A 24,448-nucleotide genomic window follows, 5' to 3' on the forward strand; every position below is an offset into this window, starting at 1 on the left:
TGCTAGAAACGGGATGCAGTGAGCATGACCTCCCTGCTGCCTCCCTCGCGGGCTCCCAGCACGTGGGCAGCGAGATGAGAAGGTTCTCCCTTGAGGATCTCACCAGCCCCAGAAAGGCAAAGCCAGCCAGCCCTATGGGAAATCTCACAGAGCCTCCCACGGGACCCGGATGAGCCCGTTACCCTGCTCTACAGCTATGGGAGTGAACCGGGGCAGCTGCCCTGATGAAAAAGGTCTCTGAGCTCCAGTGGCTGGAGGCCCTGGTCTCTGGGGAGGGTGCCGTGCAGGGCAGCATCCGGAGGGAGCTGGCACATCACCAGACAAGAAGCCAAGAGCAGTCAGGGCCGGGCTCACACTGCTACAACAACTTTTCTCAAGAACTTGGGGTCCCCCGAGAGCTCCCTGCGCCTCATCTCAAGGCAGCACCCCAATGGCTGAAGGACGTCCCACCAGGCTTCATCTTCAGCCATTCACACTGAGGACCAAGCTTCCCACACATGGGTCTTGGGGAACACACCCAAAGCACAGCAGTGCCCATTTTTACTTTTTTTTTTTTTTTTAATTTGACAGAGTTACAGACAGTGAGAGATAGACAGAGAGAAAGGTCTTCCTTCCATTGGTCACTCCCCAAGTGGCCACCACAGCCAACGTGCTGCTCTGATCTGAAGCCAGGAGCCAGGTGCTTCTCCTGGTCTCCCATGCAGGTGCAGGGGCCTGGGCACTTGGGCCATCCTCCACCGCCCTCCCAGGCCACAGCAGAGAGTTGGACCGGAAGAGGAGCAACCAGGACTAGAACCCGGCACCTACATGGGATGCTGGCTCCGCAGGCAAAGGATTAACCAAGTGAGCCACGGCGCTGGCCCAGCAGTGCTCGTTCTTAAAGTAGACCAAACAGCCAAGGATCACCAGCACATGCGCGAGCGAGCAATCTTCCATCCACTGGTTTGCTTCCCAAATGGCTGCAACAGCCAGGGCTGAGCCAAGCCAAATCCAGGAGCCTCGAGTTTCTTCTGGGTCCCAAGCACTTGGGCCATCTTCTGCTACTTTCCCAGGCAGGGAGCTGGATCAGAAGCAGAGCAGCTGGGTCTCAAACCAGTGCCCCTATGGGATGCCAGCATCAAAGGCGGTAGCTTAACCTGCTACACCACAATGCCAACTCCTCACCTGTACTGCTACACCTGCTGCACTGTTAAGTGTAAGGGCTCATTTTCAGACTTGTAATGATCAAAAAGTTTTTCTACCATGTGCCCTTTCATCAGAATATGCTTCTTTGGAATCTACAGAATCAAATGTGCTTGTTAACCAACCATGTGGGACACCTGCATCCCTTATCAAAGTGCCTGGATTCAACTCCTACCTCTGCTTCCCATCCAGCTTCCTGCTAGTACACCCAGCAGGCAGCACATGATGGCTAAGGTACTTGAGTTCCTGCCACCCACATGGGAGACCCAGATGGAGTTCCTAGGTTCTGGCTTCAGCCTGGCCAGTCTCTGCTGCTGTGGGCATCTGGGGAGTGAACCAGCAGACGGATTTCTCTCTATGTCTCTCCCTCTCTGTCCCTGTGCCTTTCAAACAAATGAGGTTTTTTAAATGAATATATAAACCAAGGACGAGCAGACATGAGATCTAGAGGTCAAATTAAACATAGCACAGAGACCAGGAAACCCCTAGGAGGGGAGTGAGCGAAGGCCCAGGAGTGGCGGCCACACGTTGGGCCCAGGGTACAGCCCAGGTGATGGAACTGGACAAGGGGATCTGTGGGAGGGGGCTCCAAGAAGAGAAAAAGGATGAAACCTCATTATTAGCAAAGGAGACCTAAATATTTGGACACGTGAAGAAGAGCAATGGAAAGTAACAAAGATGAAACAACTTCAGAATAAACCAACAGTAAGCTGTGCAAGGCAGAAAAAGCAGGCCACGCGGCACGTTATATAGTCTCATAATCAAGTATACACTCAATTCTGAGCTAACCAGAACCATGCCTTAAGTGTACTGGGAAAACAGGAAACAGAGAGTAGGCAGATGTGGCAAGGATGTGAGAGGAAGCCACACCCAGGCTCTGGTGGGAGCCCAGAGCCTTTGACACCTTCATCTGAGAAATCCAGAAGCGGCAGCAAGGAACGCTAGCTACAGATACGTCCGTCAGGGCCAGGAGCATCAGCCACAGTGGAGAGGAGCAAGATGAGCAGTGGGGTAGAGACAGCTACTTGTAACGGCTAAGACTTAGAGAGCTATCTGCTTTTTTTTTTAAAGATTTATTTATTTATGTGAAAGGCAGAGTTACAGAGAGGCAGAGCGAGAAAGGTCTTCCATCCATTGGTTCACTCCCTAAATTGCGGCAACGGGTGGAGTTGGAGCAATCCGAAGCCAAGAGCTTCTTCAGGTCTCAAATGGGTGCAGGGGCCCAAGCATTTGGGCCATCTTCTGCTGCTTTCCTAGGTACATTAACATGGAGCTGGATGGGAAGTGGAGCAACCAGGACTTGAACCAGCACCCATATGAGATGCCAGCACCGCAGGCAGCAGCTTTACCCACTATGCCACAGCGTCGGCCCCATATCTAACTTTTTAAATCATATGAATGTGCAGCTGATAAAAGCAAAAGCTGAATTCAAAATGCTTACCACAGAGGAGTAATAAGGAGGGTGTTAAGGAGAGCAGGAGCAGGAGAAACCACTGGGAGACAGTTCTCCACGGCTCTCGGGTGTTTCTGCGTGTCCTCTGAGCGGACACTGGCTGCCTCTGTTCTAGACTGTGCAAGCACCCTTATACAGCACACACCTCACAGGACACGGTGTCTCCCTCCACAGCAAAGGGCAGGCACACTTGCCAGTCCTCACAAGATTCAGGTTCCCTAAGCTCAGGCCTTGTCTCCAGCAATGCAGGCCACTGTTGGCCAGCGTCCTTCCTGTTGCCCTGTGGGAACTGGGGCTCAAATAACTGATGTTTACAATGCTGGTGCCCCAGGGCCTGCACTGTGGAACAGTGCAGCCTCCGCCTGCAGTGCCAATATCCCACATGGGCAACAGTTTGTATCCTGGCTGCTCCACTTCTGATCCAGCTCTTTGCTATGGCCTCAGAAAGCAACAGAAGATGGCCCAAGTCCTTGGGCCCCTGCACCCACGTTGGAGACCCAGAAGAAGCTCCTGGCTCTTGACTTTGGATCGCCCAGCTCTGGCCATTGCAGCCATTTGGGGAGTGAATCAGCAGATGGAAGACCTCTCTCTATGTATCTGTAACTCTACCTCTCAAATAAGTAAATAAATCTTTTTTAAAAAATGCTGGCAGCCCAGCTATGCTACTGCCATGTTGACGATGTCCTTCAGCCCTGAGCTGGGAGTCCCGTATCTTCTGTCAGCACCCCTGAGAGCGAGCTGAGGAAATCACAGAGCCTTCACAGAGCTTGACAGGGTGCTGGCACTCACCAGGAGGGCTCTGTTCTCTACCGACAACACAGGACAAGGGAGACGGTGCTGTGCTCCCAGAAGCTCAGAGCTCCTAGTGCCAACCCTTCACAAACTCTCGCAACACACAGAAGAGGGAACACTTCCCAACTCATTCTGTGAGGCCATATTATCCAAAACCAGACAAAAATGCTTCTAGAAAACTGTAGGTCAATATTCTTCATGAATATGGACGCAAAAATCCCCAGTGCAACACTAGCAAAGTGAATCCAGGAACACAGAAAAATAGTTATCTATCATGACAACAGATTTATCCCAAAAACTCAAGGTTGGCTTACCATCTGCAAATTACCTAAGGGCTACCACGTTAACGGAACAGGGGACAGCGACAGGATGAATCTCTCAACAGATGCAGAAAAGGGGTCGGACAAAATCCAATACTCGCCACGACAGAAATACTTAACCAGCAAGAAACAAAAGGTGACTTCCTCAACCTGATAAAGGGCATCTGTGAAAAATCCACAGCCTGCGTCACAGTTCACGGTCACAGACGGAAAGTGATTCCCCTAAAAGGAGGAACAACACAAGGACGTCCACTGTCGCCACGTCTACTCAGTGTTGTACTGGAGGTTCCGACCAGGCAGTTAGGAGAAATGCCGGGCACCGAAGCTGGAAAATAATAACTATTGTATAGGACATGATCTTGTGCTTAGAGACTCGTAAGGAATTACTGTACCCAAAGAAAAACCTCATCTAATAAGCAAGTTCAGCAAGGTTTCAAGACACAGGATCAATATACTGAAAGCAATTGCATGTCTGCATACTTGCAATGAACAATTCAAAAATGAAAAGAAGAAAACAATTCAATCTATAATAGCAACAAAAAGAATAAAACACTTAAATTTAATAAAAATGTATACACTGAAAAATTTAAATCATTAAAAGAAATTGAAAATCTAAATAAATATCACATATACAAAAACTGATGAGCTCATCCTAAAATTGATACAGAAATTCAAGAGGGGCTGGCACTGTGGCGTAGTGGGCTAAGCCTCCAAATGCAGCACCAGCATCCCATATGAGCTCTGGTTTGTGTCCCAGCTGTTCCTCTTCCAATCCAGCTCTCTTCTACGGCCTGGGAGAGCAGTGGAAGATGGCTCAAGTGCTCGGGCTCCTGCACCCATGTGGGAGACCTGGAAGAAGCTCCTGGCTCCTGGCTTCAGATCAGCCTAGCTCCAGCTGTTGCGGCCATTTGGGGAGTGAACAAGCGGACAGAAGACCTGTCTCTCCCTCTCTCTGTCTGCAAATCTGCCTCTTAAATAAGTAAAGTCTTTAAAAAGAAAATTCAAGAGACCCAGAAATCCAAAACAATCTTGCAGATGAAGAACAAAGTTGGAAGACTCATACTTCCTAATTCGAAACCATATATCAAAGCTACAATAATCAAGAGCATGTGGTACTGGCCCAATAAAAGACGTATAGATCAGTGGAACAGAGTGGGGAGTCCAGAAACAATCCTCCCTATTTACAGTCGGCTGATTTGCAACAAGGCTTCCAGGATGACTTAATAGGCAAAGGATCTTTGTGGCAGCAAATGGTGAATAACTGGAAATCCAGGTGCAACGGAGTGACTTGGAAACCCTACTTTATAACATGCAAAAAAATGGATCAAAAACCCAAACATGAGCGTGAGAACAATAAAAATATTAGAAGAAAACATGGGCTTAAACCTTTAACACACAAAGTAGATAAATCGCACTTCAGAATTTAACACTTTTGAGCGTCAAAAGATAGTATAAAGAAAATGAAAAGACAACCCACAGGATAAAAGAAAATACTTGCAAATTATGTGTCTGGTAAGAGACTTGCATCTAAAATGTACACAGAAATCTTACTAAGACAATGACCTATTTTTTAAATTGACCAAGGAGCTGAACAGACATTTCTTCAATGAACAGAGACAAATGGTCATGTTCTCTATCCTCAGCCATTAAAGAAAAGCAAATCCGGTGCATGAACCAGTGCTTCCTAGCCACTAGCAGGCTGACCGTACAAAGAGGGCAGATAATAACAAGCATGACAAGGATGAGAGAATTCGGAACCTCAGACTCTGCGGGGGATGAGACAAGTGGCACTGCTGTGGACAAGGGCCCTGGCAGCTCCTCAGTGTGGGGAGCAGGGCCCGTCTCCCGTAACATGGCAGGGCCCGTCGCCCAGGAGACAAATAAGTACTGAGACTGTGCACAAATAAATACTGAGGACAAATACTGAGATTACCGAGACTAGACTAAATTACTGGAACTGCTAAGACTAACTCTGCATCTGATCTCCCACCATATGGCGCTGAGAGAGAGTAAACAGCTTCCACACAGCTGCCTCACCAATTCGACTAACAAGCTGCAGGAGCTGATCCTGCCCCTGATTGGAGGACAGCAGCGTGCTCAGCGCGTGGGGAGAGAACGCCAGCAGAGTTGGGATTGGTGGGAGAGGACTATAAAGGAGGAGAGAGACAACATGCAGGAGGAACATCTGAGGAACCCCTGAGAGAGCCGACTGGCGGTGTGCCGCTCCTCCGCGGAAGCGGGGGAAGCAGCGGGGGTGCCGCCCCTCCACGGAGGCAGCGGGGTGGGGTGGGGGGGGCCGGCAGCTAATCCGGGGAGGACCCGGGAAAGAAACAACAGCAAATCCGTTGCCGCTCCTCCGCAGACACTCAGGAGGCTGAACACAGACTCGTGTGAACCCATGAGAGAGTAAAACGCCCCACGCTGGTACGTGGATGTTCTTCGCAGCAGTATTCCTAACCACCAAAATGTGGAAAGAACCGCCTGTTGACCCACTGAAGAATGGGTAAGCAGGTCCATTCACACGGGGGAATGTTGTTTATTCAAGAGGAAAAGGAAATGAAGCACTAATTCATATGCTGCAATATAAATGAACCTTGAAAATGTCAGGCCAGGTCAAAGAAGGCAGTCTCGAAAGTCCACAGTCGTGGGCTCGGCATCTGGGAAACACCCAGAAGAGACAGAAGCCAGGGACGGAAAGCAGGCTTCTGGCAGTCGGAGCCTGGGAGAAGGGAAGGGGCGACCATGGGTGCGGGGTTCATTGTGGTGATGAACAGGTTCTGACACCATACAGTGGCAGTGGCTGCAGAGCTGTGTCAACACACTAAAATTCCCTGAATTATATACATTTAAAAGCTTACAAGGCATTGATTACATCGCCAAAAGGCTGTGTTAAAGGGAAAGAGAACTCTTCCCCTTCTGTCCTCCAGGGCTAGGGGGGTGTCCCTCCTGCTCACAGGACAGCAAAGGGCTCTGCCTCCTCTACGCAGCAAAGCTTCCCTCAAATCACCCCCTCTGTCTTCTCCAGTCCTCTCTTAATGGTGGAAAGGCTGCAGAGGACAAATCTGAATTAGAAACATGCAGCGGAAGCTATTTCAAAAATGTATTCCCTCACTAACAAATGAAAAGTAAAATTGACAGCTGTCAGTCACCTGGCAGTGGTTCTGTACTGTTCTGAGCGCTTACCTGGTCCTCACAAGTGTCTGCAGGGTGGACGGATATACTATCCGTTTCATAAGAACAGACACTGGGACCACCTAGCAAGGTCACATGAGGGTAAATGTTGAATCTGGGAATCACATCTAGATTTTGGCCCCAAAGTCTAGATTGTTACCCAATGGGCTAAACTCTGTCCATACCCATCAACTTGGAATATTTGGGTATGAGGCCTGGACATCTATCTATCTATATTTACAGCAGTTTCAGACTATTCTAATTTGCAACTGGGGCTGATTCCCTAGCTGATGTCTGTTGGTTTCCATTCATTCAACAGACCTTTATCAAATGCCTTCTAGGCCATGAGTCCAAGTAAACTCCCAGAATACAGATCCAAATGTGTTTTGTTCTAGTCCTGAAAGAGGTAACTGGGGGAAGAATGAGGAAGTGTCTATATTAGTGGAATAACGGAGCTGGCCAGCTTCTTAGAACACGGCTGTGCCCCCTAGGGAGCAGCCGATTCCAGGTCTGGAGCACGGACACCTCATCATCCCAGACAGCAAGCCCGGCTCAGAGACTTCGGGGAGTCGGGAGATGAGAAGCCAGCCCAACAGGCCAGTCACTGGCCGAACAGTCACATGGACATCCCAAGTCACGTCTCACGGCAATTCACTCAAACGGTTTGAATGAAAAGCCTGCTGATCAATGTAGAAAGTCTGGTAGAAGGACAGATAAGATCACTGTAACCCTAACTGACTAACTGGTTCAAGCAAAAGCCATAAATGGATGCTGAAAGCACTGGCTGAAAGGTTCTATAGAACCAGATACTCAGACGGCACCAAAGCACTCCCCTGCAGGTCCCACACGCACCGCAGTGAGAACAACGCACATCTTCACTGCTGTAACCAAACCATCATCACTGAGAGCGGGGACGGTCATGGAACCCAGACCCTAGAGGGTACGATGTGCAGTCTCCTTGTCCCTGTGCCTGCAAAGCACTTAGCTTGTTTCTAATCAAACCTCTGCACTTCACTCCAGCTTATAAGAAGTAAAAGAGGAACAAGGTAGGTGACCCTGTGAGAAAAAAATAAATTCTGAACGTGAGACGTTCTACAAGAAAACCAGCTTGGACATAACAAGACGTCCCCAAGACGGGAGCCATCCTGAGGGAAAGGAGACCAACAAGATAGAGCAACAAATACAATGTGTGACATTTGGCTCCAGGTTTGAAACAGCAGCTATATTAGGCAATTTGGGGACGATGGGGAAATGAGAATCCTGGCTGTTGAGGTTATCAGTAACTACTGTAGAGTTAATGTTGCCCTTTCTGAGGTATGCTAACAGCTTTGTAGTTATGAGAAGGGATATCTTGTTCTTAGAAAAAGCCTGCTGAGTATTCAGGCGTAAACTTTCTGCAAGTGTTCTTCAGGGTTCTAGAAAAAGTGTGTGTGTGTGTGCATGCTGTGTGTGTGTGCGCTCAGTGTGTGTGTGTACGTGCATGTGTGTGTGCATGTGTGCTGTGTGTGTGTGCACAGTGTGTGTGTGTGCACGTTTGTGTGTGAGTGCATGCGCGCTGTGTGTGTGTGTGTGTGCATGCGCGCGCACATGGGGTGGGGGAGAGCAAATGTGGCAAACGTTAAGTAATACTCAATTCACCTGCAGAGGCATCAGGCTGCACTGCACTGTCCTCTCCCCTTTGCTGTTCGTTTGCGATTTCCCAGCATGATGTCGCTCACCGCACCCGCCCCGGGCGGCATCACACTGGCCCTGGGATGCCTCAGGGGAGACCTGCTACCTTTATTTCCAGTGTCATGTACACATCACAATATAGACTGTCTGCCAAAAGGTTGGTGGGAAATGGAAGTAAAAGATGGGCTTATTTTGGTGCAAAAACAAAGTTTGAAATCCATGCATGGTTTTTACGTAATATATTTTCCATAACTTTCAGAACACCTTTGTAAGTACAGATTTCAAAATGGCTTTTACCCCAAAATAATCTTTTAATTCCATTCTTTATTGAAGTCTCCTTCATATATATATAAAATACACTACATATACCATTTCTATGTCCAAAAAGAATGGAGACAACTTAATGAAAAAGCATAAATACAACAGCACTAAAAACATGCTGAGCAGTAAGGCAGGGAGTGCTTATATCAGAAGCCTAAGCTAAGAACAATTTCCTGAATTCAGCTCATTTTCCGAGCCACCAAGGCCCAGGAAGAAAGCGAGGGCTCTGAGGCTGTGGTGGTGGGAGGCACCCGGATCTCTGCTCCGCCTGCCTCTTGTCCCAGGTCTGCCTCCTGCTCGCCCCTCTTATCCATCCATACTCTTCTCAGGGGCCCTCCGTGACACAGGGCACCCACTGCACCCTGCGCTGTCACGCCGCGGCCTTCAGACCTGGCTTTCTGTGACAGTGGTGGCCGGGGCTGGTCAGGTGTGGGCCATCAGGAAGGTGACATCCCAGAAGTCCAGCAGGGACTAGCTCCTTGTCCACATCATCCAACTCATTCTTCCCCCCTCCCCACCATCACACTTGACTTCATTTTCTAATTAGGTTTCCAAAGAATAAAAATAATCATCTGTCTCAGTTTGGGCTCCTCCACAAGCCCTGAAACAAAGACTGGGGTGAGAGCAGCTTCCCAGGAGGCCGCAGCAGGGGGAAGAGGATGAGACAGGAAGGGAGCTCACCTGACAGCTTCCTGCTGCGGCCACTGGGACTCATCCCATTGGCAAACCCAGACTTGCCCCACCCCAAGCAGGAGGACTGCAAGCTATTTATCCTCAGACTCGCTTCTTGATTCTTCCCATTTGCCCTGCGTGAGCGGGGAGAAAATCCCTGGCAAACAGCAGCAGATGGACACAGCCAGCGTGTTCTGGAGTGGCCATCGCACAGGAGACACGGCTGGCAGCTGATGTGCCAGTGGATATTTCTGATTGTTTCTACGTCATCCAAACCACCCGCCCCTAAACAGTGGTTCACAGATTGACTGCGCTTAACCCCGAATCACACAGGACATCAGGAAGGCGCTGTGGGTCGGCGGGGACAGACTCAGTTCACGGCGGAGGCAGCAGACCGCAGCTGCTGCCTCTTACCAGGCAATCACTGGTTTCCTGGAATGCGTGCGAGCACAGAAACCCGCACTGAGCCGACAGCCGGATCTCGAGGGCCGATGCACGGATCCTTTACAGCTGTGTAGGATTTTGCACACTTGGAAGACTGGCAGCGACCGCTCAGCATGCAACAGAATTTTCTCCCCAGTCTGCAGCAAGCTAGGAGAGGCAAAGGAAGTCGGCAACCGGCTGGGCTTCAGACAGCACAGAAAGCCAACACCCACTGACCTTGTGAAAGAACTGAGGGGAGCGCTTTTTGTTTAAACTCTCATTTGAAATGACTTCAAACTTACAGAAGAGTTGCAGAGATAAAAATGCTGTCACGAGCACCCACCTTCACCTCTTGTAAACATTTTGCCTCATTTGCGTTATTCAATGCTGGTGCAGCCGCTGCTCTACCTGTGCACCTGCGCTCACACTTGCCAACAGAGGTATAGTTCCTACCTCGTGCGGGTAACTCACACGCAATCCGCCCTAGATGCCTGAAGACTCAGTGCACCAGTGCACCAGGTCAGATTATCGTCTTCTATAAGCACCGAGAGCCAACAGTTTTGGGAATTTTAACGTTGATTCCACATCTTTATTTATTCTATTCCTAATATTCCAATTTTGTCGGTTGGCCTGATAATGATAATGTACTGGGTTTCTTTAAAAAAAAAAAAAAGATTTATTTATTTGAAAGTCAGAGTTTCAGAGAGGAGAGGAGAGGCAGAGAGAGAGAAGTCTTCCATCCGATGGTTCACTCCCCAGTCTCCCACGCGGGTACAGGGGCCCAAGGACTTGGGCAATCTTCTGCTGCTATCCCAGGCCACAGCAGAGAGCTGGAAAGGAAGAGGAGCAGCCAGGACTAGAACCAGCACCCATATGGGATGTTGGTGCTTCAGGCCAGGGCATTAACCTGCTGAGCCACAGTGCCAGCCCCAATGTACTGGGTTTCTATGTACACTTGCTTGCCTTTTTCCAATAGTGACATTTTAAAGTAAAACAATTTCCTCTCTTTAATATTCATGTTTTTTAAGTCTATCGTTTCCCTTAGATTAAATTCAGGTCCTGTAATCCTGGCTGGAATCTCACATAATTCACATATAGCTGTGGAAGCCAACCCTGTCGCTCACCAGCAGCGTTAGTTTTCATTACCTGGCCGAAATACTGCCTGATTTCACCGCTGTGAAGTTATTATTTTTTCCTCTGCTACAGAGAGGAGAGCCTTTCAAACCTGCATTTTACTTTTTTCTGCTTGACAGTGTTTCCAGAAAATTCCTCCCTGTCAAGCCGTAGAGGTGACCTTGCTTGTGTGCAGAGGTAGACAGTGCTGCATGTGTGCACGGACCACAGGAACTCTGATCCAGGTCCTTGGTCGGAACAATGCCCCACCATCTCTTTGGGCCAAAACCCAGGACAGGTCCTGCCCTATGGGCACACTGCAGTGCTGGGCTCCAGTGAGCACGCTCCCTCGTCAGCACACTGCAGCGCTGGGCTCCAGTGAGCACGCTCCCCTGTCAGCACACTGCAGCACTGGACTCCAGTGAGCACGCTCCCTCATCAGCACACGGCAGCGCTGGGCTCCAGTGAGCACGCTCCCCCGGCTGTCCCACTGGATGCATAGAACGTGGGTGGTAGCTAAGGGAGGACCCTGAACAGTGAATGGTGGGGGCGGACTCGGGAAGGAAATCAGAACTGAGCAACAAATGAGCCCGAAGTGTCCTAGATTTCTCCTCCCTCAGTATCTCGGGCTGGACTCAAAGCCAGCGGACACCTAGGGCTTCGTGCCACTCATGGACGGAAGCAGCTCCTCCTTCCCCAGGAGCAGGGGAGAGGATCCCCACGCAGCAGACAGGGTGGCAGGAACTGGTTTGTTTCCTTTTTCCTTTTCATTCTCTATGGCAGACCCAGCTCTCAGAAAATCCCAAGATGGGGCTGCAGCAGGGGCCAGGCTGGCCCCCTCCTCTCCGACCAGGGAAACCGGGTCCCAAGACTGCAAGGAGAGTCCCTACTGCTTTCCTATCTTTATCCACCGTGGAGCACCCACGGTCCGGCAGAGTGTGCAGCAGAGAAGGCAAAGCCCAGTGCTTTTTCAGCCAGAAGACCAGGAAGAGGGTAGGGGGCTCCTGGGACCAGGAAAGCGTGAGGAAGACTGCAGATGGGAGGAGCTGAGGAAGCAGCCCCACGACGTGGGATGTGAACGCCGGGGCTCACCCCAAGATGCTCACGCACAACTCGGCCCCCACTGAGGAACGGATCGGCGAGCAAACTCCTGCTTAGCCCCAGCCTGGCACTGGGTGATGCACACGTGGAACAGATCCAAAGAGCACAGCAAAGGCTCTGAAAACGGAAACACGGCCCACGGGAGGTAGCTGCCTCGCGGGCTCGGTTACCTGCTGACACAAACCGTCTTCCACAAGGACCCCTCCACTGACGAGCAACCACATACACTCAGCCATTTGTTTCTTTTTTGCCTGTCTGAATGGATATCAGCCTCCTCGACTGGCCAAGGCCATCACCTGCCATCAGCCTACCTGTGACACTCATGACGCCCTTCTTTAACCTGCCCCTGTCACTGGCAGGAGCCTCGTCCACCACCAGAGGGCAGGAGACAGCCCTCAAGAGCAGTTACCTGGGTCAGTCAATGCATGCTTTAGTATTCGGGCCAATCTCTCTTGGATCTTGTGAGAGGCCAGAGTATGGAGGGGAGTGTACCCTGTTCTGGATCTGCACTGTCCTTAAGGAAGAAAACAAACAAACAAACAAACAAAAAAACCCGCAGCTTGGAAGACTCCCATCTCTTAAACACGAGAGAAGTCTTCTCAGACTCACGGAGGGGCGTGGCCGAAGTCCGATGATCAATAAGTGTTTTGCCAGAGAGCAAGTCGGGAAGAAGCGATTCTGCCAGGGCCAGACACATCCTGTTCCAGTTTCCTGATGCTCCGACGTGATACACCGTGAAATTCCGACGAACGCGGCCCTTCTCAAGTCTCCCCCCGTACCCCTCCCAGCAGCAGAGGGGGCCCCCTGCAAGCTCGAGGGGTACAGCCCAAGGTGGCGACCACACGCAGGGAAAGTCTGTGACACCCACTTACCCACCTAAAAATTGCGGGAGTGTTTTCTCTACTCCTGTTTTCCCATGGAGGAGGAGGAAGGGTGGGCGGTTCCCACCATCCCACGATGAGCAGGATGCCCCTCACTGGCTTGAGAACAGACATGCGGTCCAGCCCCATCTCTTTTCCATATGAGTGTGATACGGTTCTAAGAACCCAAACCCACCTATGTAGGAAGGTAGAAATGCCACGCAGTTTTCACTGCTTTAGGAGCTCTGTTGGGTCAAGACATAGGAGAGCAAAACAAGTGACCCCAAGAAGGTTACTCTTGGGGGAAATCTTGGCAGGTCTGTGTTGTCCTGAGAGATCAGGACTCCGGAGTCATACAGAAGGTCTGTTAGCTAGAACACTCTGTCAAGGTGAAGAAAGCGCGTGACTGCCTTCTTCATTTTACCATTAGACCAGTAATTTTCACTCCAGGTAATTAACGTGAGAGACTGCCAGAGAGGCACACAGGGTTTTACCAAGATCTCCCCCACAAACACTGACATGAGCACACAGCAAGTCTGTGCTGATGCTGTGGGAGGTCCAGCCTGCGACAGTTGGAACGAGGACCCTGGAACCTTCATCCAGCTCCAGCAGGACAGAACCCGGGCGTGGCTATGGCAGAGGATGCTCTTGGCCTGCCCAGGAGGAGCAACCAGGAAAATGGCAGTGGTGCTGTTGTGTTTCCAGCCACCCACCACCGACAGCCCTCTCACCTTCCTGTTAGGCTTACTGCCTACTCCCACTGGGAGGCTGGGGGCCTTCCGCACCCATCTAAGCAGAGTCCACAGCGAGCCACTCAGCCTCTCCCTGCTGAGTCTCAGAAGGGTACAGCAGCCGTGCCCAGCTGCAGTGGGCAGTGGGAGGCGCACTGTAGAACCCTGGCCTTACTGGGCCATGGCCCAGCCCCCAGTTCTCCTGGGTAAGCTGCCTTCCTGCTCACTGACCCCCGTGTCACTAACCCCAGCCCCCAGTGGTTTCTGTCGGTGCTCCCATGAGCTCAAGCACAACAGGCTTGACCCCAACAACACAGCTTTGAAATGCATACAGGAGAAGCTGCTAGAGATACTAAGATAAATGGATAACCCTGAAGACTGCATGGAATTCTGGACACATGGCTCAGAAATGGACGGGCCATAAATAGGTGGCAGCCACGTGTCCATTTGAATTTTAATTTAAGCTATTCAAATTAGATAGAATCTAGCAGTCAGTCATTTTGGATGACAGCATTCCACACGTGCCCAGTGGCTGCTGCATCAGATGTGTACCCTACTGGGCATTTCCCTCGATCCATTTGTCTGAAGTATTTAAATAGCACAGTAAGCTTAATTTTCTAGAAATACAGAGCCCTATACCAAGCATGCAAAAAACAAACACTGCTCTTAAACACTTCTGATATACATTAAGTAACCATAAACTAAGGCAAAATAAAATGTCAATATATTTCCCAAAGTAGAAATTGTGGGACCTACACATCCTGTCCATAATATAAGCAAATTACAAATTCACAATGAAAGGACAGCCTGCACACACATGCACACTTACACACACTCCACTGGAAATTTTTAAACCTTTTTCTAAACAAATCTTGGGTTCCTGAAAGTAAAAAACCATGAAGAAATTTGAACCACACTAGCAACGTTCTAAAAGCAGTATGCCAAAGAAAATGTATGGCAGTAGACACTGGAAGATGGCTGAGCATTAGCACCTGACCCAAAGCACAAGTTCAGGGTTGGCAGCACTCGCATGGTGTCATGGACTCCAGCCGTGCCCCCCTCATGGGCAAGGCAGCTTCACCTTGCTCCCATCCCTACCGAGTCATCAGCACAGCCCTGGACGCCTCACAGCTGGGACTCAGGTTTCTTAAGCGTGGAGAATGCTACGTCTTCTGCTCCAAGTGTGTCTGTTCGGTTGGCTGTTAACTGATTCTTGGAGCTTGATGCCCTTCAGATGAAGTCAGCTCGTTCAGTGACGGGGGGTTCTGGATTTTGCACCCCCATGATGCTTTGTCGTCCTCCTTTGCTGTTTTTCAGATCGCCATGAGGTTATCTCCAAAGAAATCCTGGAGCTGGACCCCTGGGAAAACCAGTGGAACGTGGTTGCCGTCAACGTGCTCATGCACGACAGCTATGACGTCTGCCTGGTGGCCAGGATGAACCCCCGGGACCTCATCCCCCCGCCCGCAGACCTGGTGGACGAGGACAGTTAGCACGGAGGCCCTCCTGCCGCGCCTGGGCACCCGGCCCTCACCGACACAAGCACTGCATGCGTAGCGGCCCCTGGGCAGAGTGTGCTGGTGCCACCAGGAGCGGTGGACGCAGTAGATGAGACACCAGGGGCAAAGCATTGGAATGGCCACAGGAAGAGCCCCGGGGTGAGGCCACAGGGGCGCAGGAGATGGAGGCGTCTCAGCCAGCAGTGGCCTCTTACCTGGCCACGACCTCACAGGTGCAGCTGATGGTCAGGTCACAGAAATGGCCAAGCAGAGGCCCTGTGCTGGCAAAGCCTCCAGGGGGCCAGGTGGCCTAGGGCACAGGGTTCACTGCTAAGGTTAGGAAAAGTAGATGGAGCTAATTGATGGCCAGCTGAAAGGACCAGGAGTGTGGACCTGGTCACTGCGCAGAGGGGTATCTCGGGTAGGGATGTGAAAGGCAGGCTTCTCTCTGGGCTCTGTCCTGTCTTCAGTCTTACACACTGTACTGCAGCAACATGGCCCGGAGCTGGGCTGGCTGTGGCCCATTCCCAGCACACCACCATGAACAGACATGTCTGCTCTGGGCGGAGCGTGTGTGCACACAGAGGTGCAGGATTCTGCGGTCCTGAGCCACTCTGGGGTTGGCACTGAGGATCCGGGATGAGGCTTGCCCAGGCTGCCCTCGTCTGCTCTCAGACATACACAGCCTCTCTGCAGGCTGGCGCCAGGTGAGGAGAACTGGCCCCAACCCCGGGCCAGCACTGGCTCCGGAGTGAGGGGAAAGGAAACAGCCTCTCTGGCCTGGCCATCTGCTGCCTTCTTAACCTCAGCCCTTAAATACCATCCCCAATGTTGGGGTGAGGACAGAGCCACTGGCTTTAGCCCAGGGACACTATTTAAGTGATACATAGGAAAGCCACCTATTTTCCTACCATCCATTTGTATTTCTGGAAGCACCATGAACTCTAAGAATGTATTTTGATGGCTGCTTTTCAACTGCATTTCAAAAGTTCATGGGGAACAAGGTGCTTTTTTAAGCAGGAGAGATCAGTGAATTCTCTATGACCCTCCCAAGACCGCTGCTCTGCGGCACGGAGCTACGCGTCCCCAGCTCCAGCTGCTCACCCAGGGAGCAGAGGCAGGTCCAAAGGAACAGGAGCCACCTAGAAACCGACTTCTGCCCCGAGGAAGGGGACCGGGTTCCCAGCCCTGTGTGTTCTGAGTAGACTAGACTCTAGGAGGGCAGGGGCCCTGTCTACCTCCTTGCAACTGCAAGGACCTGGCCTAAGGTGGATCTTAGTGGCAAGTTAGGGAGGCATCTCTGAGCACAGCTGGGAGTCTGGGTTAAAGTGAGCTCATTTCTCTCCTGGGGAAAGGTCATAATCCGTGGGTTCTTCTCCTTGCTGCAAAGACAGAGCAGTTCTGAGTTGGCTATGTCAGCTGCTGGTAGCCACAGCTGAGGGCCTCCAGTCCCGAGCTCCTCTTCACAGAATCACTGTGCCTGCTGCACCTACTGAAACATTCTAGAAGCTGCCAGTTCCCTGAATCTAGGGAGGCCTTGTCAGCGTGTCACTGCCGATCTAGATGTTGTGGGCTCAAGTTCCACCTCAACTTACCTAGTAGCCGTGCGACCTTACACGGGATAATCTTTCCAAAGTCCTTTTTTTGCTCATGTGCAAAATGGGAAAGAAAATGCTACATGCTTTATATATAAGAAAATGCTGAGCAAAATACCTGCTAAATACTAAAGCAATAAACACGCATTAGCTGCCATCATCGTCATCAGCATCACTGCCTTCAGCATTTCCCAGAGCAAGGTGTCCCAGGAGGAATCCAGCACTGTAAGGGACCCCTGCAGTGGAGAGACACACCGGTGACCAGAGACGGCTCCTGACAGCCCAGAACCAGCCACTTGGCTCCTCCAGGGGCTGAGAAGCAAGCAAGGGAGGCCCTGATGCCTCTCAGATGGATGCCTTCCTGGAGGGCGGGGGTAAAACGGCCACCGCTGTCCCATGAAAGGTCTCATGGGGTCACTGCGTCCAAAGCTCTTCAGGGAGTTTCAAGAGAGCACAGAGGACAGATGACCTTGGCCTGGAGCCGGGGTGGTCAGCGCCCCTGGGCTGGTTTCACCCTGGAGGGCAAGCTCCCATCAAGAAGCAGAATGTCTCAAACTTGTTCTGCCAAATGGGCGTGCGACGTCACGGGGAGCAGCCGTCCAGCCGTCATTTGTCTTTACGTAACAGGCTCCTGCTTGCTTGCTTCTGTGCTCAGTGGAAGCCCTAGGTGCTTTTCTTATTTGTAATGAAACCCATGGGCCCTTGCCCCCTTGCCGTCAAACACTGTCAGAGATCCAACTGTGAATTGTTTTCCTCTCACTCCTTCCTTCACTGTGACCCAAGCCTGTCCCAGCATCTCGTGGTGGGCTCTTTCCAAACCTCCCCCGTTGCCGGTTCTCAGCACGGTGACACAGGACTTCCAGGCGCTGGGCAGGGACATGCGTAGGGAGGGAATTTGGCTGCTGAGACCGACAGAGACTGCAGCTGTCCACCATACGCAGCCCAGTTTGTGTTCAACAAGATGGCGCCATTGTTCTCAGACTGACTTGATGAAGAGCGAAGGCTTTACATGTGAACTTACAACATAAATCTTTGTGAACAAAAGACAGAGCTTTCATCTTGGTTTCCAGATTGTAATTCAATGCCAGTTTGGGGCAGGGGCAGCAGGTGGCGCCATTCCCAGGAAGGCTGAAGCACAGAAGGGTGCCAGGAAAAGCAGCCAAAGCTGACCACAGAGGACCCGAGGGCCACACCCGGCAGTCGGGTGTCCACGCAGGAGCCTCATTCTGCAGGCCCCTCCCTGTAGCCAGCAGGAAGCACAGCAGGGCCGGTGTCGGGGAGCCTGACCTGACCCAGGAGCAGTGCACTGAGAGCTGCAGCTGAGTCCCATGGGGCCTGGGGTAGGGGGCGCCGGCACGTGCTGGCAGACTGAGAGAGCATGGAGGTGCCACGGGTTTGACCAGACAGCCAAAACCAGAGACCTTCAAGGGAGCCCCCACCTCTCCACCAGTGTTCCTTAGGGAATGGCCACCCACACAGCTTTGGCTCCTCCCTCCAGGCCGAGTGGGCTCACCAAGAGCCAGGAGAGGCCCTGCGGCACAGGGTCAAGTCACTCCACTTCTTGGCCAACCCTTGCAGACACGGTCAGGTGAGCTCTACGGCCGCCCCCAGCACACAGACAAGGGCCCTGCACAGCATCAACCAGGCATTACAATGTTTTTCCTTCTGGTGCTTAGTGTAACGTGGCCCATGGCACTATGCTGGCCAGAGACATCACAGAGCTGTGCAGAGGGGCTCGAAAAATTCTTCTCACTCTTTAAGAGAAACATAGAAGAAGAGAATGGACTACGGAGAGGCTATTCTCTGCTGAGGCTCTCTAAGCTGACCTGCTCCCTGGAACACTGCGACTGCCCTGCAGCCAGCAGGGGGCGGTCAGACACCACTGCAGTCCACCGCTCCGAGAACCGGGATCCTGGATGCTGTGAAGCCGCTAACTGCCCTGCCAGGGGCCACTGGTCTAAGTGTTCACTGCCGTTCAGGTCACCTGGAGCTACGTGCAACCCAAGACGTCCTAACAGATACTTCACCCGCCCTCCCCAAGGCCACCCTCTGTTAGGACAACATCTGTTACTCCAGCCAAAGGGGAGGACTCAGTCCCAGGTCCCTCAGAGGTCTGGGGACAAGGCTGCTGCCCAGTGCTACAGGGTAAATTCTGCCCAGCCTGCAAGTGCTTACTATGTCCAGTCACTTAGCTATTTCTCTGCTATTTCTCTCAGATCTTCAACATTTCGTTTACTGCAAAGCCCACCACCATCTGCTTTTGCAGACAGTGTTTTCCTGGAACCCAGCAACCCCCATGCATTGGTGCGTCATCTGCAGCTGCTTCCGGCGCGGCCCGTGGCCCTTGCAGAGAAGGTTTGCTGACTTCCCGTGCCCCCACCCAATTACCTTGAAGACAAGTTCTGAGCTAAGCGAATGGATGTAATGAGGGACTGAAGGGGGCGTCACAGTTCATTTCTAGGAACTTTCTCAAGATTCCTCGTAAGCATGGATTTCAACATTTTTGCATCAAAATAAGCTTAACGTTTAATTCCATATTCCATGAACTCTCTGAAACATCCCTGTAAAGGCATACTCTCCCTCTGTTGACACATTTAACGTGGTATGGATCCATTCTTTCACTCAATGATGTATTTTTTTTTTTTTTTGACAGGCAGAGTTAGTGAGAGGGAGAGACAGAGACAAAGGTCTTCTTTCTGCTGGTTCACCTCCCAAATGGCTGTCACGGCCGGCGCACTGGGGTGCGCCACAGTGAGCGCGAGCCAAGGGCAGGAAGGGTTCCCACAGTACCAGACAAAAGCCACTCTCTGCCCTTTATCTCTGCTTAGCACCTGTGGGTGCTCAGCACCAAACAAGGTGCTCCCGGGATACCAGAAGTAGCACAGGGGGCACCCTCGCCCTGAGGATCGGCACCAAGAGAAGGAAAGTGTGACAAGATGGCGAAGCCCCAGCCAGTGTGCACCAGGCACGGTGCCGGGCAGACTCGTGCCATGACGTCCAGCCCCGGCTCAGGCACAGTGCCGGACAGACTCGTGCCATGACGTCCGACTCCAGCTCAGGTTCTGCAGAACAAAGAGCTATGTGTGTGAGTGAAGTTCCCTCCTCCAAGGAGTGAGCGCCCAACCCAGCACAGTAGGCAAAAACACCACAGAGCCCAAGCTTCCTCACCACAGCTCCCCACCACCACCGTAACTGACCACCATACGGCAGCTTAGAACCACATGAATCCATTCTCTTACACCCCAGTAGTACAGAAGCCCTCTAAGGCTCTCATGAGCTAAAGTCAAGGTTCTCAAAGGGCTGTAGAGGCTCGGAGGAGAGCCAAGGTTCTGGCTTTTTGCACCTTTAGAATCCACTGCCATCTCTCAGCTTGTGGTCCTCCCTCCAACGTCAAAGCCGCCAGCCATCAGGCCCTGACTCACTTCCACTGCCTGCAGGGGCCCGCGTGGACAGTGCAGGAGACCCTACCCAGTTACGGTCAGCTGATTAGCAACCTAAGGTCATGTGCGGCCCTAACTGCCCTCTGCCATGTGACATTATGTACACAGCAGCTCTGGGATTAAGACGTGGATGTGTTAGGGAAGCCAGTATTCTGCCTATTGCAGCCCCCAGGCCCGTGGAATCAGTGCAATGCACACTGATGTGTGTACAATGTTTACAGGACGTCACACACACAGCGAAGTCAGGGGGTACACAGACACAGGTCATTGAAAGCATGCACCCTAGGGATGTCCATGACCAGGAAGGACACGCGGTGAGGTTCTGGATGGAGAAAACATCCGGCCTGGGATTGGCTGGCACCCAGCTTGCGCCCACGAGGGGCCAGGCACGGATGAAGTCCACACCACAGAAGGGGAATTGCTGGCATAAAGAACTGGGTCAGGGACAGCGTTACTGTGCCCCTGATTAAGCCAGTCCCACTCTGCGTTTTCAGAGCCAGCACATCACACCCCCATAGGCACACACCAAGACATCTGGGGAGCAGTGCAGCAGGTGGGAACAGGGAGCAGGGAGCCACAAGGTCACCATCCAGGCGCAGAAGCTTCCATGGTTGTACAAATGCTGGCTCAGCTGGGGGCGGGGCCAGTGCACATGGCGCTCGAATGCTAGGGGCCTGTGGGCCGGACTCCAGATGCTGGAGCATGCCTCATGGGACCTCATCGTCTCTGTCCTATGAGAGCTCCACTAAGGCCTTGAAGGCAGAGGGGGGCCCTCTGTGACCTGGCCGTGAAAAATCAGAGACGGAAGATGCCCTTCCCGAAAAACTGGGCCGAGGCCACACAGGCTCTCGTTCCTTGTAACTGCATATGGATCTGCAATTATCTCCAAATAACAAGTTTAATTACACAAGAGAGAAGGCTGCCCCTTCGGCCTCCAGACTACAGGGAGCCAGCTTGGCAGGAGCCCAGTGGCTCGGAGCCGGGCTCTCGGCACCTGGGTTCACTACCCAGCCCCTCAACTCACCAGTTCTGGGACTGTGGGTAACTTAAACAGCCCAGAAAGACCCAACAGCAATCAAGCGGGGAAGACAGACACAATGAAGGGAGGGAGGGGCGGGCATCTGGCCTGTGGCTAAGACACCTGCATCCCATACTGGAGTACCTACGATCGACTTTCAGCTCTGTTTTCAACCTGTATCCCCATTCCTAGCTTTACCACTCATCAAGCAAAAACTCAGCACAGACACTTTTGGACAGGTGAAAATTCAGAAAACATTTTGATCCAGTCGTCTACTGTTGTGTAACAAACTACAGCCAAACTTGTCACATCCCATGACTGTGGACAAGTGACTCGGCTTGTCACTTCTCTACTCCTTGCAGTACTCGGGCCTGGCCTGGTGCACAGACCTGGGAGATGGCACGGACAGCTATGAGGCCAGGCTCCAACTGAGGCTCCACGGCCACCGCAGGCCCACACCCCACTCTGCAGCAAGGCCGGCAGCGACACGGCCTACCACAGGTTTCTTAGCGTCACTCCTACCACTCTTTATGAGTTCATGCAGCCACAGGTCTCAGACTCCGGGGGAAGGAGGTAAACCTCTCTCTCCATGACAGGAGAACCAAAGAACATGCACCACGCTATAGAACCTCCATCTCTGCCATGCACTTCCTCAAAGGCTCCTCTAGGGTGCGCTCGAGCAGAACGAAGGAATAAACCAGGGCCATGGAGCAGGAAACAACGTGCTGTGTGCCAGGGAGTTCTCCCCCGAGGTGGGAGAAAGGCAAAGAACTGCTGGAAAGAGTTCCAGCATAAAAACAAAAACCAGCTCAATGGTAGAACATGGGGAAAGAATTAACTGTATAAATGGAGGGAATGGGGCTGGCACTGTGGTGTAGCGGGTAAAACCTCTACCTGCATTGCTGGCATCCCATACGGGCACTGTTTCGAGTCCTGGCTGCTGCACTCCCTGGGATAGCAGTAGAAGATGGCCCCAAGCCCTTGGGTCCCTGCACCCGATGTGGGAGACCCGGAGGAAGCTCCTGGCTTCCGATGGGCACAGCTCTGGCCGTTGCGCCCAACTGGGGAGTGAACCAGCAGACAGAAGACCTCTCTTGCTACCTCTTCCTCTCCTTCTCTATTTAACTCTGATTTTCAAGTAAATAAATAAATAAATAAATAATGGAGGGAACTTCACCAGTGAACACCTGAAGCAGTTATTACTCTAATAAAGAAACAAAAAGTACTTGTAAATACAGGGAACCACCTGGGTCTGAAAGGAACACTCTCTCACAGTCATAATATAATAATTGAAAAAAATAATCATTTGGGTGCAGAGGTGTGTGTAAGAGGCTAAACATTCAGCTAAGCAATTCACCGGGAAGCTGCAGCATAACCTTATTACTTAAAATCACTGGGTGACCACAGCAACAAGAACACTTCCTCGAAGACCTCTCTAAGGAGTGGGCCTGCAGACAGGAATGGGGGTCGCGGGTCCTCATGTAATTATCGGCTTTTGGAAATTTTTCTATACGTGTACTAATTCGTAAAGTGCTAAATGCTTTAATGTTTAAAATAAAGGAGGAACTGAGGGTCTCGAGGTCCCCGTCATAATGGACTCCCTGCGCCAGAGAGGCCCCCAAAGACACTTGGGGTGGGGAGGTGACAGAGGCCTCTGGTGTCAGAGCGGCCTCAGCTGAGCCTGCTGCGGCTGTGTGCGGTCAAAGAGCAGCCTTTGATCACCCCGATGTTTGTTCAGACAGCCCCAGGAGGATGGAAAGGCCAAAGGCCAAAGAAAAAGCAGCAGCAGCAGCATCAAGTGGCCAGGAAGCGACTTATCCTCAAGTGCGTCGTTGCACAGGGAACAGGCCCAGGGCTGCCCCACTCCTGGCTCTGCTCCCTGAGGGCCAGGCCCACTCGCAGGGAGTGGGGACAAAGGACTTCCCCCCGTGCCAGGCCCTACGAATGGCTTCTCCCAGGAAACCCAAGAGTCTCTGGCAAAACCTGAGGCCTCCCTTGCTGTGTGTTTTTAAACCTGGGACTGACTTGGCCCCAGGGGTCACTTTTTCCCATGGGCTAAACATCACTTCCAGTTATTCACTTGCCTCCTCTCGGCACCAGGCTGGCACTGGAATCCAGGCAAGGCCTGTGACAGAGGGGCTGAGAGTGCAGGAGGCAGGGCCAGGAGGTGGCCAACAGGTCCTCCCAGCCATCCAGGGTGCAGTAACCATGGTGGCGCCTTTTTGGAGATTCATTTGACAACAGGATGCATTTTAAATACTTCCACCCTGTGCCCAGCAGCTTTGTCCCCACAGAGGCCCCCGACTACCCTGGGACACAAAGTCATCATCAGAACAGCCCAGTTAAGGCAGGAAACAGGCTCAGCAGGTGCTGTCCACACCTGATGGCGGATCTACACTGGGACTACTATGGAGTCATTAAAGGGAATGAAGCGGACAGGTAGGGCTGTGGGATAAACTCCAGGTGCGGCTAAGTCCAGGAAATAAGAAAAAGGAAAGCAGGTGTAGGAAACCACTGTTTGCATAAAAAAAGGTGGAAGACACATATAGAAATGAACGTGTGTACGCACACTGAACCTTCTAGAATGATGCAGAAGACACAAGATACTAGAAGACTACAAATAGGAGTAGTAGAACTTACTTCTCAGCGAGCATCCATTCAAACTGTTTGGCTCTTTTTGCATGTGCATAAAATACCCAGGAATCAGTGCCGGGCAAGGACGCCTGCCTGCCCGAGACCAGAGCACATGCGCACTGCTGGTGGCAATCAATGGTGCAGCCGCAGGGGGAAACAGTCTGGCTGTTTGTCAGAAAACTAAATTAGCATCACCATATGTCCCAGCAATTTCACTTCTGGGTATATTCCCAAAAGACTTGGGAAAAAAAAAAAACAAAACGGGGACTCAAACAGATTTGTACACCAATATTCACAGCAGTGTCACTCGCGAGAGCCAACAGGTAGAAGCGACCCAGGCGCCTCCCAACGGATAAACAAAGCGTGGTCCACGCAGACGAGGGAATGTCATTCAGCCTCCGAGGGGAAGGAGGCTGTGACGCGCCACAGCATGGATGACCCGGCACAGGAGC

At 51.8% G+C, this 24,448-nt stretch overlaps 1 protein-coding gene and 1 long non-coding RNA gene across 5 annotated transcripts in view; one reads left to right on the plus strand and one right to left on the minus strand.

Annotated features, from left to right (window-relative positions):
• KBTBD12 (kelch repeat and BTB domain containing 12) overlaps positions 1-17,064 on the plus strand; it is a 63,799-nt gene extending 46,735 nt beyond the window's left edge. For all 4 annotated transcript variants that reach the window (XM_008260321.3, XM_070051012.1, XM_008260323.4 and 1 more), the window contains one exon: positions 15,128-17,064. In XM_008260321.3, the coding sequence (XP_008258543.2) occupies positions 15,128-15,303 (176 nt within the window). In that variant the 3' untranslated portion in view covers positions 15,304-17,064. The remainder of the gene's footprint in view (positions 1-15,127) is intronic.
• LOC127492357 (uncharacterized) overlaps positions 1-24,448 on the minus strand; it is a 103,820-nt gene that overhangs the window by 65,953 nt on the left and 13,419 nt on the right. The window lies entirely within an intron of this gene.

Source organism: Oryctolagus cuniculus, chromosome 10, assembly GCF_964237555.1.
Source record: "Oryctolagus cuniculus chromosome 10, mOryCun1.1, whole genome shotgun sequence".
NCBI classification, from domain to species: domain Eukaryota; kingdom Metazoa; phylum Chordata; class Mammalia; order Lagomorpha; family Leporidae; genus Oryctolagus; species Oryctolagus cuniculus.